Source organism: Epinephelus fuscoguttatus, linkage group LG13, assembly GCF_011397635.1.
Source record: "Epinephelus fuscoguttatus linkage group LG13, E.fuscoguttatus.final_Chr_v1".
Lineage (NCBI taxonomy): Eukaryota > Metazoa > Chordata > Actinopteri > Perciformes > Serranidae > Epinephelus > Epinephelus fuscoguttatus.
In genome coordinates, this window is record NC_064764.1 from 21,835,769 (window position 1) to 21,854,013 (window position 18,245).

General features: G+C 42.4%; 2 protein-coding genes across 2 annotated transcripts; both read left to right on the forward strand.

The window, feature by feature from the left end:
• On the forward strand, positions 1-12,341 carry phgdh (phosphoglycerate dehydrogenase). The gene is made up of 12 exons (XM_049595163.1): positions 1-254; positions 4,097-4,248; positions 4,338-4,403; positions 4,490-4,544; positions 4,678-4,776; positions 4,884-5,016; positions 5,110-5,258; positions 6,660-6,812; positions 8,897-9,035; positions 9,234-9,361; positions 9,452-9,674; positions 11,219-12,341. The coding sequence occupies exons 1-12, from the start codon at positions 117-119 to the stop codon at positions 11,371-11,373; spliced, it is 1,590 nt and encodes a 529-aa protein (XP_049451120.1). The 5' UTR covers positions 1-116; the 3' UTR covers positions 11,374-12,341.
• Positions 12,342-14,261: 1,920 nt separating this feature from the next.
• Positions 14,262-18,167, forward strand: klhl23 (kelch-like family member 23). The gene is made up of 4 exons (XM_049595164.1): positions 14,262-14,432; positions 14,792-16,021; positions 17,217-17,369; positions 17,449-18,167. Exons 2-4 carry the CDS (start codon positions 14,797-14,799, stop codon positions 17,757-17,759), a joined length of 1,689 nt encoding a protein of 562 aa, XP_049451121.1. The 5' UTR covers positions 14,262-14,432; positions 14,792-14,796; the 3' UTR covers positions 17,760-18,167.
• The last annotated feature ends 78 nt before the right edge of the window (positions 18,168-18,245 follow it).

The window sequence follows — 18,245 nt, forward strand, 5'->3', positions numbered from 1 at the left end:
CATTCAAAACCAGCAGAGGGAAAGCAACTCCCCGTGTCCATCACTCCACGAAGGCATCAGCTACCCACCAACAGCAGTTACCCACCAACTAGCAGCCCGGAGAGAAACCCCCCAAGATGGCCCCTATCTCCATCAAGACTGTGCTGATCAGTGAAAGTGTGGACCCTCGCTGCAGGAGCATCCTGGAGGAAAACGGCATCCGAGTGACGGAGAAACAGAACATGAAGAAGGATGAGTTACTGGCGGAGATTAAGGTGAAGTTGGCACTCGTGCTGCGTTCACGTGCATCGGGTGTCGATTTGTTGCAACGCAACTTCTTCTCCAATCGTGTTTAAAATAGTTTTCTCGCTTTACTTGACATCATTTTAAGAGCTCGCGTGATTTTTGCGGATGCACTTGAGAAGGGGGAAGTCTCTAAGCGGCAACTATTAAGAAGCACCTGTGGTTTTTACGGACAGTTTAATGTAAGGTGTATGCACGTTGTAGGATTTGCTCTGTCGCTTTTCCTGTTCAGTCTGACACGTATTTGCAGGGTTGAGATAACAACAATTGATTGTTCAGTAGCTGTGGTACCGCCCCTGGGAAGCTGATGCAACTCATCTGTGAGTTTACCGGCTCTCCCATCACTTGGTCTGAGCGCCACATGCTGCAGATAGGAAGCTATTATCATGAGGCTGTGCATTAAACACATATTTGCCTTGATTTTGTAGATTAGAAACAGAAACAATGGGTTGCAGTGGAGGTGTTCTCATACAAACTCAGGGTTCAACCTTAATGCTGTTCCATTTGTTAGTGGTTATCAAATAACAGCAAAGACCAAAGTTAAAGGGGAACACCGCCTAAATTAAGAATTCCAGTATGTCATTTCCATGCCCTAGGAAAGGCTGATCAATATTTCTAAACTTGAGCAACTGTCTCCCAAAGCCAGAAACCAGAGAAGGAAGTCTCAAACTTGTGATGTCATAGGTTATAAAGTCTGGAGCTGCTCCATAGACAATGAATGGGAACTTGATTTATTGGATCCGTGACTGTTTGAGCTTTATTCTATTTTAGTGTTCTCAGTTCTGAAACAGAAAATATATCCATATACTCAGAACATCGCCCTGGGTGCTTTCAGTGGCATCTACGTCTTTCCCAAGTCATTGTCTATGCAGCAGCTCCAAACAGTACACTTACTAATATTTTTTGACTGTCTGAGACCACAGAAATAACATGTAGGAATGCTGTGGTTAATGTTAATTAAAATAAAGGAAATGGAACAAGGTCACAGTGTGTCACAGATGCAAAGCAGCAAACATTCCTGCATATTAAAAATGGTATGTCAATCCCCCTTTCGTCTCCTTTGAGTAAGTGTGTGAGTGACAGTAAGGGCTATAGCAGATGCGTTGCATCCATAAACCTGAAGCTCACTCCTTAGCTACTTACATCATAAGCTTCAGATAAAATTATGCGTTTACCACTTGCCTGATTGGGCAAGTGAGCTTCTAAATTTACTAGCCTGGCGTGGCATTTCATTTGCCTCGGGCAAACCTTATTGTTTAGCCCTGAAACTGAATGGATTGTAGTGCTTTGCAGTAGATTCAGGGCAGGTTTAACTCTCTGTTAGGCCCTAGTGCAGCAGTGAATTTGTGGGCCCCTGTTTAACCACTGACCCCAACCCAACAGGGCTACATCTTCACTAATATGTTATGAAATGCCCACCTATTGCTGCGTTTACGCCAAGTGTCCACACTACTCTGTTGTTCCCGAACCCATACAATGGAGACTCTTGAAAATGCTGCTGACCCTGTTTTAGTTTAAAAACTCTAGTGTTGCATTTTAGTTTGGATGGGCAGAGAATGCTGACATAGGCACCCATGTTTGCTTCCTGATTAGGCCTTAGCAGTCACAATGTGTTAAGCCAAAACACACCTTTTGTTGTTTCATCCTTTCAGTTTTGGCACTGACATGGCTTCCTCTGGCGGTGGATAATGCTCTAATATGTTGCCGTACTTGCTTTGCGACAACTCCCAATCTGTTGTCTGCCACCTTTACACCTACAGTATGTTACTTTCATAGTTGTTCCACCTTGTTGTTGGTCCATGCAAAGAAACCTGCCCAGGAGGGTAAAGAGCATGTCAGTATGCGTTTCAGGCATGTTATGAGCCGAGAATATATTGTTTTAAATTGAAAACATCTTAGGTAGTAGAGATTGTATCTTGTGTCTCATAAACCACACAGTGTTCCTACCTGCCCTTGTGTGCGCTGTGTACCAGTTACTGCGCTTTCACACCTGCAGCTGTAGAGGCAGATAATGTATTATTTTATACTAAAGGTGAAAAATAAGGTCAGTTACACAAGGTTTAGGAAGCAGCTAGTCAAATATCAGATTTGGCAGCAAAAAGGACCCATAAGAGGTGTTTAGATAATTTGAGTAGTTTGTGCGTAAGTCAAGCCTTGGGAGGTTAAATGAGGGAGAACGTTCTGGGTTAGGTTGACCTGACCGTTGGAACAGATGTGCCAAGTTTTGCAATAGGAACAGTTGTTTATGCCAGAGAGACAAAGAAGATAGAAAATACTGAGGCACAAAGTTCAGCTCTAGGAATAAGTAGGAAATCAGGAGAACTTTAGATTTCCAGGAAATACGACCCAAGCGTGTTCACACACACATACACACACATGCACGTGAATGAGCAGACGCCCATTATAAAAGCATTTGAAGGGTGATTGCTGTTTTGCTGTTTCCATCTGTTTTGCTGTGTAGACTAGCATACTGTTGTATGCTGAGTTCTGCGATTAAAGTAACCCCGTTGGCTGTAACTTTCCTCCGTGGTTCTCCGAGTCTCTTCATTTCAGTGTTTGCTGAAGTTGAGCATTTTCATTACGTAATTGGCGTTGTCGGCAGGATGAGGGCGAATCCCACAACAGTCCAAGTCGAAGGAAACACGACGTGTTTTCTGAACCAATCACCAGGCAAACTGAGGACGAAAGAGGCTGCTCCAAGGAACCCAGGTCAGACTCAGAAGACAAGGAGCACGGGACATCCGCTGAAGGAAGCAATGCACAACCGTGTTCTTTTCTTCAGTTCTTTAGGTCCAGACCAAGAAAAAAAAATAGACATTGTTGCCTTTCAGCTCTGGTCAACTTCTGTCTTTCTATAAATGTACTAAGAGTAGTGAACATATTGACTGACAGGTAGCTCATTCCCTGGACAGTATTTATCTTCTCTGGAGATATATATATATATATATATATATATATATATATATATATATATATATATATATATATATATATATATACACATATACATATACATACACACACACACACACACACACACACACACACACACACACACAGTAGGGCACAAGCTAAACACACCTCTGGTTCAGCGCCCTTTAACTTTGTGATATGTGAGTGAAAATCTCCGATCTCACAAGTTGAAGTGTTGCCACGGTTACAGAATGATCTTGTACAAATAGGCCACTCATCAGTTACACAGATTTTGCTTCTAGCCTTGTAAACAGCTCAGGATCAGCTGTAGTTTAACTACTGAATTTATGCAAGAGACACACATGCTGCTATCACACAGGCCTTTGGGTCGGTCCGTTTGCAACAAACCACGCCAGAGTCCGGAGCCTGGAGGCAGATTAAGACACACTTCTTCAGACGGTTTCAATCCAGTTGTCAGTGCTGTACCAGACCTGGGATTGGGTTGACAACTCTCATTCACATTATCCCAAACAAACAGTACTGACCAGGTTTAGGTGTGAAAGCTCCCACATACCTCTTTAAAACCAGTGACCAGGGTCAGACTGAGGGTTGTCTGACCCGTGTTCAACCCTTCTTTTGTCAATTTCAGTCCGAGCCACCCAACACAGGTTAATGCCTGGCTGTGACAGTTCAGGTACTACCTGGGTCACAACCCGGGAGCAATGCATATCAATTTCCTTGCATATCAAAAACTTTGCATTGACCAGAGTACCACAAAGTATTGACACACAGTGAATCTGTGGGTTTAGGGGTCCCTGAAGGTTTTTGGCCAAAGCCTTGGGTAGACCACACAGATTTAAAACACCATGAGATCAACCATATACTTTCCTCTCTATCCTAGGACTACGATGGCCTTGTGGTTAGATCTGCAACAAAGGTAACGGCTGATGTCATCAATGCTGCTACTAATCTCAAAATCATTGGGAGAGCTGGAACTGGCGTGGACAATGTGGATGTAGACGCTGCAACCAAAAAGGGTATTATTGTCATGAAGTAAGTCACCAGTCTGTGCCTAAATTCAACTTACTATGCAGTTTCAGTTTAATGTAAAATGTCCACTAACTGTATACTGTTTACTCAAGCACACCAAGCGGTAACACGATCAGTGCCGCCGAGCTGACATGTGCACTACTGATGAGCCTCTCAAGGTAAGTTGAGCAACTGTCAAAATGTTGAGTCTTTGTAATTGCAGAAGTACTATAAAAATGTCATTATTTGGCCTTTCTGATTCTAGAAATGTGCCTCAAGCTGCAATGTCCATGAAACAAGGGAATTGGGATCGCAAAAAGGTAGGCAGAGATTTTGTTTGCAGTTGGCACACAAAGCGATTACTGTTGCATGGTCGGCTCCATTGTCCAGCCAGTCATCACTAATCAGATGTGTCACTTGGACAGGCTCATTGTTTTGTTTCTAATTTTACAGTTCATGGGTGCAGAGCTGTACGGCAAAGTACTCGGAATAGTTGGACTTGGAAGAATAGGAAAGGAAGTCGCCTCAAGAATGCAGTCATTTGGCATGAGGGTAATTAACAAGATTATACAAGGCTCGTCTCATTGCGCAATGGTTAATTGCGCTTTGATGCTTAGATGAACAAACACTGCAAGACATGTTTCATTTTGTCTGCTCAGACAATCGGCTACGATCCAATCACTCCTCCTGAGGTGGCAGCCAGCTGGGGGGTGGAGCCGATGTCTCTGGAGCAGCTGTGGCCACAGTGTGATTATATCACTGTCCATACTCCCCTAATGCCCTCTACTGTTGGTGAGTTTTACTGAAGCTCTCGTGATTATATAACCAACTGTACTGAAAAACTGTGTGATTTGTTTTTCACTTGTTTTCTTTTTTGTGCTCAAGGTCTGCTTTGTGATGAAACATTTGCTAAATGCAAGAAAGGAGTGAAGGTTGTGAACTGTGCACGAGGGGGCATCATCGACGAGGCTGCTCTCCTCAGAGCTTTGGAGTCCGGACAGTGTGGAGGAGCAGGGCTTGATGTCTTTGTTGAGGCAAGATTATTTGAGCACACAATATAATGGCGATAGAATAATGACAGCATCTGCATTTAGATTGGTTTCCTGAGAAGAGTTGCAGGGGTGATGTTTTTTTGTTGGCCGACCTGGAAGATGGCAGCTCTGGTTCCCTGGTTAAAAAGCCTGTGGAATTTTCCCAGTTGGATTATTGCAGAAAATAAGCTCAGGGGCAAACAAATGTTTATGATGCTCTATATGTTTTGTTCAGCAAGATTCTCTTCACAAATGAGCACCAGTTCTGTGATTTTGAAGCATAACATTAGGCTATGAATAAACGACATTGTGGTCACTTGACTTTAAAGTTGTAGTCGAGTTCTGCACGATGACCCACTGCAGTCTCATTTAGCCACTTGTAAGCAACCGTCTTTTTAAACCTTCGGAATTCACAAGTGGGGTATTTACTGACATATTTAATGCCGTAGAACTAAATGTGAAAGTCTCTTCAAGGTCTGGTGTGTAGGATTTAGTGACATGTGACGTTCAGGTTGCAGATTGCAACCAACTACAGCTTCTCCTGCATGCCAAGTGTGTAGGAGAATTATGGTGGCCGAAAAGGAAAATGCAAATGACCCTATCTAGAGCCAGTGTTTATCCATTCTGGGCTACTGTAGAACAACATGGCAGGTGCCATTGAAGGGGAGCTATGTAGATATAAATGGCTCATTCTGAGGTAACAAAAACACAAAGATTGTTAGTTTCTGGTGATTATAAACTAATGAAAACATAGTTGTGAATATTATATTCCATTGCCGCTAATAGATGCCCCTAAATCCTGCACACTGGACACACTGGACACTTTAAAGCTTGTATTGACCACAGACCTTATGTCAGACATCTAACCAAAAACCTTGACTTTGAGACGACAGAACCAGAAGTGCAAACTGCTGACGTATTTCCGTGTTTAGGACTCATCCCTGCACCAGTCTAGAAGCCTTGCTTTCACTGTGCAATTCACTCACCACTGGGTATGATCTCAGGGGAAAGTGAAGGCTGGATTTACAGCACAAAGGAAGTGCATCAACCACTGTGCAACCGAAACAGGAAGATGATGGTGCTTTTGTATTCCCTGGTTGCTATTGTTGGCTATCCCCAGTTACTAAAGGGTATCAATCAATTTTGTTTCGATTATTATACCCAGTAGCTGATGGTGTAACAGCCACAGTAACTGTGGAACCTCTACCAGGCAAAAGAAGGCTCTGAGTATAACAGGAAGCATTCTGGTTGTCTTTGTGACAGTGGCACCAACAATAATACCACATGGAAACACAAAGGGGGGGAAAGTTGCAAAGTTGTCTGTTTCCATTTTAATCACTCATTGATACTAATAAAAGAGTTCCTCCAGCCTCGATCTTACATCGTGTTTACATTTGACCACAGGAGCCTCCTAAGGACCGCTCATTGGTCAACCATCCCAACGTCATCAGCTGTCCTCACCTGGGAGCCAGTACAAAGGAAGCTCAGGCTCGCTGTGGGGAGGACATCGCTCTGCAGATTGTGGACATGGTGACTGGGAAGAAGCTGGTGGGAGCAGTAAGTTCTACTCTACCTTTTCAAACAAATCAGTGCTCACTCCTGGAGAGTTGCTGCAACACATGTTAAAGGAGCATTTCCATAAAGCTGGAGGGGACCAGTTAAAGCAAGATATATAAATGCAATTTGATGCACTTAGGTTGTCACATATCTTTTCACACTCAACAAAAAAGATTGTATGATATTGGAGAAGTTAGTTTTTGTCTTTAATTTAAATTTTTGAATTCAAATGGATTGTTAGACTTTATCCCCATGATAATTCTAGCAATAAGACACCATAGCTATAAGTAAGCAGTAGAGGTGGGGGTAAAAAAATCGATACAGCATAGCGATATTTTTGTGTAGCAATATCGTATGGTCACACAGTGCAATTTTATTATTTTATTATGGAAATTAATAATGCAAAGCATTATTAAAAATTTGTAGCCTGCTAGAATAATATAATAGATTGCTTTTTCAGTCGACAGGATATATTTTGATAAAAGGTAATAAATTGCAATGTATCACAATTTATTTTATCGCAATACTCAGCATATTCCAACAGATTTAAAATCGAAATAATTTGTATCGTATTGTATGGAGAGAGGAAGCTGAGGTAAATGGAGAAACAAATGAGTATTTACACAAATACAAATCCTGCTTCTGTTCCTGTAGTCCCCGAAATTGCCAGATTTTTTTTTCTATGAAAAAGATGAAGCTAAATTGACAGCTCATTCCATCTCAAATAAATCAAAGGTCTCTTTCTTATTATCTTAGTATTTTGGAATATGTGATGCATGCAAATGCTTCACACACGAGACATCAGCCAACCTCTTATAGTCTTCCGAGTAAGACTTAACTTTTACAGTCAGCATTTATACAAGACTTGCAAAAGTGGCTTGTTGTCAGCATTAGGTCATGGAGTCACTAAACTAGTTATTAAGGCTAAACCTAACAGACTCTCAGACTTAAACACACATCTGATGGTTGGATAAAGGCTGTCATACATTAGTCCATAAGTCTTCAGACTGTGCTTTGGGAAATTATGCACAGTTCAGGCATCTTATCATTAACAGTACATTGTGAATTAACTCCAGTGCTATATCTTATATTCAGGCAAGTCTGCATTCTGGAATGCGTCATGTATTGGCATAGATGACCTTGAGTCCTCATACCTTGTTATTTCAGAGGCTGGTATGTTTTCATTCCAGCCAAATGACTAATATGGTTGTTTTCATGATTTTGATGAGCTGCCTTTGTAAAGCTAAGGTCACACTACATGACTTTCAAAGTCATGAGATTGCTGCACTGTTCACACTACACAACTTGCTGTCTTATAATCGGGAGTCTTGAAGTCGTGGTTTTCACACTGCATGACTGACTGGCGACTTGGGGTCACACACTACAGGATCTTTGACTGGGAGGAATCCCCAATAAGATTGAGAGGAAGAGAAATGGTAGAAGGTGGACTATTGCACGCAATATTAATAGCAAACACAAACACACACACTTTGGAGAGCACAGCAGCGCCGCTCGTCTCTGTCTTCAACCCATACCTTGCGCTCTCATTGGCTGTAGCTCGTTGATAAAGTGCCCAACATCTTCAGATATGAAGCATGATAATATCTGAGCTCAAAAGATTGAATACTAAAATTACCTTTTGAGATTGTTGTGCCTACAGCTGTTTCCAAAGTCGAGATAACTTTCAATGAAAACACTTCGAACAGCGTTGCACTTGGTTGATTGAGTCTGATTAACATCTGTAATTCTGTCTCTGAACTGAAAGTCTGAAAGTAGAGGAAGAAATATTATAAATAAAAAGAACCCACAAAGATATTAACAAATAGTTATACAATCAGACTTGTAGCATAGGAGGAAAGGTGGGAAGAGATGAGAGAGAGATTAAGATTAAATTTTATTGATCCCTTGGTGAAATCAACAAGACACCTTGAAGTATTAATAATAAAATAAGTAATCCCCACTCTTAGCTTGTATCATGGCTGTAATGTTGGTCTCAAAATGCTTAATTGCATCTGTTCTCCAAATTTGTGATCACATTCAGTTCACAAAAGCACACTGATTTCATGTCTTCTCCTTTTTTGTAGGTAAACGCACAGGTTTTGGCCAGCACGTTCTCCCAGGAGTCTCACCAGCTGATCAAACTCGGAGAAGCTGTCGGAGCTGTGCTGCAGTCATGCTCTGCTTCTGTGAAGCCGTTTAAACATGTCCAAATTACTACTCAAGGTAAGACTAACTGGTGTAACCAGTTTATGTAATCTGAAGAGGAGGGGTAATTGTGTGTATTTCCTCCCTCTGGTGGTGTGATTGTGAAACAGGCACTGTACTTAATGCTTTTCACAGTTTTTTCTGAAGTCAACATATTTGCTTTCACCTGCTGATAGTGACAGTAAACACTATGTGCTCTTTTTTCCTTCAAACCAGGGGATTGCATGAAGTCCTCCACTGGTTACATGACTTCATCAGTACTGGTCGGACTGCTGAACCAAGAATCCAGCTGCTGCCCGAACCTCATCAACGTACTGAGCCTGGCCACGGAGTCTGGCATCATGGTACAACATCAGCTCACTCTGGGAAATGCCACATGATAATAACAAGTGTAAAGAAAATAACCTTTTCATACATGTAAACCAACTCTCCAGGTAAACCATACCCACTGTGGGTCTGACGGGGCTGCCAGTGATGTGTGTAAGGTGGAGATCGAGGCCAATGGCTGCAGCTACAAAGCCAGTGGCTCAGTTCAAGGTGGAGTGCCAGTCCTTCTGGAGCTGAGCGATAGTGTGTTCAGACAGCCAGTCTCTCTAACTGGAAACCTGCTGTTCTTCAAGGCCTCCGCAAGTCCTCAGCTCCTATCCTCAGTGGCTGGTAAGAAACTTAAAAGTGAGCCTGTAGTTCAGACAGGTTTTCAAAATCCCTGTCACTATGTGAAACTATGTTTTATGTAGCATTTTCTTTTGCAGGGATTTAGCACTTTTAATGCCAGGGCTCTCTTCCCCATGCACAAATGTTAACCTACAGACACGATTTTCTCAGGGCACCATCGCTCCATCCTGGGCTGCAGCTCAGGACAATTGCGATTGGTTTAGAAAAATACAAACAACCCAGAGTGTTTTTTTTGCCATTAGTTTGGAATTATGATGGATTCAGCCAGACATTTGTGCTGGAGAAACGTCTGGCTATGCAAGACTAGTATTCAAGCAATTCACTTGAGTAAGTGAAGCTTTCATGGTAATGTTACATACAACATGCCCAGACTGCATGGACTCACAAGACATCACAATATCATGTAAACCAGATCCAGAATCAAACATATTAAAGTACATAAATCTCTGACAAAACATGTTATGTACATCAATCCATCCATTTTCATCCGCTTATCTGAAGCCGGGTCGCGGGGGCATCAGGCCAAGCAAAGCACCCCAGACATCCCTCTTTCCAGCAACACTTTCCAGCTCCTCCTGGGGGACCCCAAGGCGTTCCCAGGCCAGACGACATATGTAATTCCTCCAGCGTGTTCTGGGTCTACCTCCGGGCCTCCTACCAGTGAGACGTGCCCAGAACACCTCTGACAGGAGGCACCCAGGAGATACCTGAACCACCTTAATTGACCCATTTTGATGTGAAGGAGCAGCAACTCTACTCTGAGCTCCCTATGGATTTTTGAGCTCCTCACCCTATCTCTAAGGCTGAGCCCAGCCACCCCACGGAGGAAACTCATTTCGGCCGTCTGTATCCACAGACTCATTCTTTCGGTCACTACCCAGAGCTCATGACCATAGGTGAGGGTTGGGACATAGATGGACCAATAAATTGAAACCTTCACCTTCTGGCTCAGCTCTCTTTTCACCACAATTGTCCGGCGCAGTGCCAGCATCACTGCAGAAACCGCACCAAACCGCCAATCCGGGGGCAGACTGTTTTAGACTCTCATCTTGATAAGTCCGTTTCCCTTTTTTGGGTGTCTTTGCAGTGTAGGCAGTTGTTGCCTACGCTGCTGACATAGCAACTTTTTCTGCAGGATTCTGTGCCATTGAATCAGGCTTTGCCATCGGAAAGGACATGCACAAGTATTTGCATTTGTAAAATAGCCAATAGGAACACCCGCTCTCTGAAATGACCTGTGATCGGATAAAGTCTCCTGTCACAGGCTACATTTTCTAAAGCCTGAAGTGAGAGCCAAAAGGAGGTGCAGAAGTCTAGTTTTCTCTCAGCCCACTTGAATCACAATATGCTGAAAGGCCATTATGGAATTTTAGCCCAATGATGCCAAAAAAAAGCTTACACCAGCATTAACACTTTCAATTTGGATGAAAGTTGGTTTTGAGTTATGACTTCTCCGGACTTAATAACTGTGTTTGTCTTCCTTTAAAATCACACCTATTTTCTCTTTCACATTGTTCTTTGTTTAGGACTTCTGGCCACAGAGGGAGTGGAGATTGAGTCCTTCAGTGCTCCCGCAGACCGCACTGGGGATCTGTGGTATTGTGTGGGGGTGTCCTCTCTCCTGCGGGACCTCAGTGCCTTGAAGCCTTTGGTTAAGGAGGCTGCACAACTCAGCATTTAGATAACAGCAACAATGCAATCTGAAAATCTAATCATCTCCAAAGGGTGTCTAAAATAATTCATCCGACTTGGTCTTAGTGTTTACTACTAACAACTTTGTGTAGAAGTTGTACATTTACTGTACAAAACTTTTTGACATAGGGGTGTAACAATACGCAAATTTGTATTGAACCGTTCGGTACGAGGCTTTCGGTTTGGTACACATCACAAACTGAAAGATACATTAAGCTGTCCTGTTACATTTGAAAAGAAAATATACCGTTTAAACTGTGTTTAATATAAAGTTCTCAGAGCCACTGTGCTCAACAAGGCAGCCAAGATGCCTGAACAGGCAACCTTTGTCTGCTCTCTTTAGCAGCCAAGCTAGCAGCACATGTAGTCACTGCACACACACCCTAAACAAGGGAATGAAAGCCGCTGCGTGGCTATAACCTCTTGGTCAGTAGCCAACAGCAGCTAATGTAATCACAAAGCACACACCTAGTGAGCCATAACTAGTTGCAGGCCGGGTAGATGATTTGGCCAGAAAGACTAAAAGGTACATTAACAACGGCTATTTTGCTTGTGTTTATATGATTGTGGCATTTAACAAAGATGTTTACTCACGTATTATTAGACTGACAGAGCTGAGAGCTCGTGGGATGTAGCAAACTCACCAAAAATGATTACACTTTATGATGTTTGTTTAAATAAATAAACAAAAAAAAACATAAAATTGAAAAGTTAAAAAAAAAGATTTTTTTTTTTTTTTTTTTTTTGCGTTACTACTTTTTTGCTGTATTGAAAACGTACTGAACCGCAGCTCTACTGTATCGTATCGAACCGAACCTGAATTTTGCGAACTGTTACACCCCTATTTTGGTAACATTCCAATGTTTAGATGCTTTACATGCACTTTGATGAAGTAAAAAAATGTGTCAGTGTCATGCTGATCAGTTTGTTTGACCTTTTTTAAAGCGGAAGTGTAAAATAAAGTACACTTACTAAAAACATTTGTGCTTTCAAGTGAGTGTTTTTTATTCAGTGTCACACTTTGACTATACATTTTAAAAGGGATGTATTGCACCAAGTTGCAGGTCTGTAAAGCACACATGTACAGTTTATTGCAATCCAATACATATATACCTGTAAGCATGCAGACATATACACATGGCTGTGAATACATACACTCCGATACACACAATAAGTCTCAAGTGTCAGGAAAGGCCAATCTGTAAAAGTATGTTTTAAAAAGAGATTTAAAGATGTGAACAGAGTCAGCTGATCTGATGCTCAGTGGGAGGCTGAAAAGCCAAGGAGCAAGAACTGAAAAGGCTTGATTGAAACCTTCTGAGACAGAAAAGAAAAGCAGTGCAAATACTCCCAATAAAGAACCACGAATACTGATTTTTTTAAATTTATTTATTTATTTATTTATTTTTGTAAAAGGTGGCTAAAATACATTTATTGCTGACCACCATCCACAGTAGTACATTGCTTAGCATCTGTGTCGGACTCCAGCCTGCTTCTCACAACAAACACACATGGTTGGGTTTAGGAAACAAAAACACGTGGTTAGCTTTAGCGACAAAAGCATGTGGTTAGGTTTGGGAAAAAAGAACAAGGTTTGGCTTTAGAATCTTACAGGACAAGAACACCGCTTTCTCAGGTCAAAGTTGGTGTTTGTTGGACCCATCCACCAACCCTCCCACCTGCCCCATTCGGACTTTCACCGCCTTGACTTTCATCTTTGTCCGACGCCTTTCCCCCGAAGCTACCAGGCACCGTATAGCCCCGTTTCAATAGCAGTACAATGCGGTTCAGTTCAGTACACTTTTTTTCCGTTTCCAATGTGAAACGTTGTGGATGGTACTGATGGAACCTTTCCTGAACATTACCCTTCCATTACCATGGAAACGCTAGGGTCTAGGTACCATATCTGAAGAATACTTTCGGTTCCAAAGGTACATTAATGAAAATTCTTATGATGGCAACTGGATGCATATCATGCTGACGTAAAAAGGACGTCTTTTTTCGTCAGTTTCTGACCCCGCAAGTCACTGCTCAAGGGCTGGATTTCAACAACTTCAGAGTGAGACTGGGCTCTACAACTCTTAAAAAAATAATAATAACAATAATAAAAAAAATCTTTAAAAAAGCATCTTAAAAAACTTAAATATTAAAAACAATCTTAAAAAGAAAATGCAACTTTAAAAAAATTCGAACTAAACCTTTAAAATCGAATTTCGGCCCCTGCTGTATATACAAATATATCCCCCTTTAAAATGGGCCTTTTTTCATATGACTTCCTGAGATTGAAATTTGTTTTACTGATATTAAGGTTTAATTTTCTATATATAAACTCAGAGAATCACCTTAACGATTTAAGATTTTGTCTTATGCATTTAGTGTCCGTACTGTATTTCAAGACTGTTTACAAACAACCCAGCTCAGCTCCTGCGTATTTGAATTTCATGTAAATTTTCACTGTTGAACGAGTCAAACCAGCTGATGTAGTCATATCTCTCAGATCTTGTGCAGGAGTGCATATCGTGCACTGTGCTGTAATCCTTGTTAGGATTAGGTAAAGCCTTGGCCACACTGAAAGTGGGCTCTAAACGCCATGGCAACGACAAGAATGGGGGAAAACATGAATAGAGAACAGTGCAATGGCTCCTTGTTGTTGCTGCGCTGCAGGCGACGCTCATTTGTGTAAGATTTGTATTCTGTGAATGATGCTTCTCCGCCTGTTGGGTACACTAATGCGCCGCCCGTGAGTGCATCACGAGACTGTGGATGGAGGTTATATTTAGGCTCTGGGGGGAAAAAAAAACACATAGCGGTGTTGGGTGATTCCTCTGAATGGTTGCTTGGTTTTGTCAAGGACCTGCTGGTGGAGACTTGCTGCAGGAGAGGGGAGGAGGGGGGATGGACGCTGCGCACAGATACCAAAATAGGATAGAGCTGCCTGCGTCTGTCGTGCACGGGCTAAATTGAGGCTCGTGTGTTTATGAAGAAGAGCGTTCAGAGAGAGGACACACTGTCGAGCAGCACGGGTCATTCATGGAAACAGGGTGAAGGGTAAGCTTATAGTATTCTTTACTGAGTCTATCCTTCTGTTTGTGAATGACATGGTGCATAAGGGTCAATGACAGCATGTTTTCAAGGCAGTAATGCTAATATATGTTGAGGGGGCCACATGGTGCAGTGTGCTGCACCAATAATAACACTTCACTTTAGTCAGGACATGCATGCAAATATAACATCAATGTCAGTGTGTCATTTTGTGCTGTGGCTGTATGGTAGGGTGCAGATCCTCCTGGCAGATTTGGTCCCCTCCAGTGTTGACTCCATGGCTGCTTCGGCCTTGTTTTGCTTTACTGCCAGTCTCCACAGCAGATTGTGCAATTGACACGCTGTCCTAATTTCATTTTCCATAGATACCATGTCACACAAGCAAGCTGAAATCTACACATATGACTTCTGTGATGGTGACCACCCAGCAGAGCTCCTGGATGCTCTCAGGCACTTCTACATCAGTGGCTTGTTTACAGACGTTGCTCTACAATGTGGCGAGTCTGGGCAGGTGTTTCACTGCCACAAGGCGCTGCTGTCAGCCCGCAGCTCCTATTTCAAAGTCATGTTCACAGCTGACATGAGGGAGAGGTCAAACAGCGTCATCAAACTCACCGGGGTGGACTGCGGCGTCTTGGGTGTGCTGGTGAATTATGTGTACACAGCGCAGGTGTGCATCACTGAGAGCAACGTGCAGAGCCTGTTGGAAGCTGCTGACCTGCTGCAGTTCCTATCTGTGAAACAAGCATGTGAGGAGTTTCTCATTCGCCTCCTGGATGTGGACAACTGCCTGGGGATGCATGCTTTTGCTGAGCTGCACCTGTGTCCCAGTCTAGAGAGGGAGGCCCGCAGAGTGATGCTGAGCAGGTTCATGGAGATCATTCAGCAGGACGAGTTCCTAGAGCTGGACCATGAGAGGATGAGATCAGTTTTGGCAGCTCAGAACCTCACAGCGCAGAGGGATGAAGTGTTGATAGATGCTGTAGCCAAATGGGTGACCCATGACTTGGATAATCGTGTCCACTGTGCTGCAGAGTTGCTGCACTCCATCCATCTGGACCTGGATGAGATTTACTTCAAGACCACTTTAGAAGTGCACAGACAATGCTCTCTGAACAGTAAAGGGACGTTTAAATCTCTGATCGTTCAGGCTTTAAGATCCAATGGTAAGGAGATGTGTGCAGGCAGAAAAATGTCTTCCAACATGTATATCATTGGTGGATACTACTGGCACCCTCTCTGTGAGGTTCACATATGGGATCCAATCAGCAACACCTGGGTGCAAGGAAAAGACATGCCTGACCACGCAAGAGAGAGCTACAGCGTCACCTTACTTGGAGCAAATATCTATGTGACTGGTGGTTACAGGACAAACACTGTTGAGGCTCTGGACACAGTTTCTGTTTATAACTGTGACTATGATGAATGGACCGAGGCTTGCCCCATGATCACAGCTAGATACTACCATTGCTCGGTGGCTTTGCATGGCTGTATTTATGCAGTCGGAGGATACAGAGGAGGAGCTCCAGAGCAAGAGACTGAATATTATGATCCCCTGAAAAAGAAATGGTTCCCTTTGGCCAAAATGATCCAAGGTATGCAAAATATTAATTGATTTATATGCTTTGATTAATTGAAGAGGAAGATTTGCATGGTTGTCATGGTATTGTAGATGTTCCCATTGAGTGATTCCTATTTTTCCCTAAACACTTTAAGGACTTCTTGACCATGTTGGCTTAGATTACTGATTGAAAGCCAATGTTTTTTTCATGTATCTGATTGTGTTCCTGGAGTTTATTGGACTGATTGAGTTTAAAGGTCTAGTGTGTAGAATTAGGGCCATCTAGTGGTGACATTACAGATTGCAACCAAAGGAAACTTCTCCCGGGTGCCAAGCATGTAGGAGAACTATGGTGGCCAACACAAAAACCAACACATTCTCACTCCTGCCTCATCACATATTGACATTTGGTCATGGACTTTGAACGTCAAGATATGACGTGAAAGATACCCTGGTTACGTAAGTTGGTGACGTTCGGGGACGCCGTGACAAGTTCTGCCTGTTACATGCATTGTCTTCTTTCAAAATACACTTCCGTTTTCACAGAAAATATACAGTTTACATATAGTCTCTTTCAAAATAAATGCACTACGTCAGTACAACACCCCAAATTGACGTTTTCTTTCCTTCAACAACAAACACACGCTGGGTTCAGGCAACAAAAGAACGTGGTTAGGTTTACGAAAAAAAGAACAGGAATTGGCTTTAGAATCTTACAGGATGCGAATACCGCTCTCTCGGGTGAAAATCGGTGTTTGTTGGACCCATCCTCCACCCCTCCTGTCTGTCCCAGTTGGACTTTCGCCGCCTTAACTTTCGTCCTTGTCCTGCTGCGTTTCCCCCTGATGCCAACGGGCACCATTAAACCAAAATGGAAACCAGCCTGGGTATCATGCTGACATTTAAGGATGCCTTTTTTCGTTGGTTTTTGATGCCACAAGTTACTGAGAGCCGGTGTTTGGTTTGTTCATTCTGAGCTACTGTCGAACAACATGGCGGACACAGTGGAAGAAGACCCACTCCGTATGTAGATTTAAATGGCATATTCTAAGGTAACGAAAAACGATTCTTATTTCCAGGTGATTATTAATGAAAACAAAGTTAGGAATACCATATACCATATCTGCCAATATATCCCACTAAATCCTGCACACTGGACCCAAGTCATCAATATTTATAGACTACAATGACTTATCAGATGTTTCCTTTAACTTCTGTTTTCTTTGAAGGTGTGGGAAATGCTACTGCCTGTGTAATGGGAGATAAAATCTATGTGACTGGAGGTCATTATGGGTACAGAGGAAACTGCACCTATGAAAAAATCCAAGTCTACAGGACAGATGTCAACGAGTGGAGTATCAGCACCATAAGTCCACATCCAGGTATGAGAAAATGAAGAGGAGATAAGAATAAAAAAATATGCTGATTACTGTATTCTGATTTTAAATCCTCTGTTTTCAGAGTACGGGCTGTGTTCAGTGGCTCTCGACAACAAGCTGTATTTGGTTGGAGGACAGACGACAATTGCAGACTGCTACGACATAGAGAGAGACGAATGGAGGCCAATATCGGTGATGAAGGAGAGGAGGATGGAGTGTGGGGCGGTGGTAATGAATGGCTGTATTTATGTAACAGGAGGATACTCGTACTCAAAGGGGACTTATCTGCAGAGCATTGAGAAATATGACCCCGAGCTGGACTCTTGGGAGATTGTGGGGACTCTTCCAAGCCCAACCAGATCACATGGAAGTGTTTGTGTTTACAGTGTGTAGTGACAAACTCTGATCACATCATTTTGTTCCAAATCGATCAGATGTTGAACTTAATTCTGCCAAAGTCTGCAAATGCCAGATACACTGTCAGACAAGTTGTTGATTAAGCACTGTACCTTTAGAGAGCTGCACGTTTGCCAAACTGTGAATATAGTCACAAGTATTTCACGTCAAACTCAGGGGCCTCACAGTTAACACTTAAGTTGACTTTTGAGTATTTCTCTTTTAATGTATTGAAAGTAGAAAGAAGATGACTGTATTTTAGTATTAATTAAATCCGCTTTATATACACACAGAATTCACCTCAGACTACTGATGCACTAGGGGGCTTCAAATAGTATTTTCCTTTTTTTAAAAACACAACTGTATTATTAATTGATTAAATAAATCACTACTCGTGTGATGTGATTTCTGCCTGAATTTATCAGTGAGCAATACATTGGACTATATAAGGTTTATCACATTTTATTGAACACAAGGCTTAAT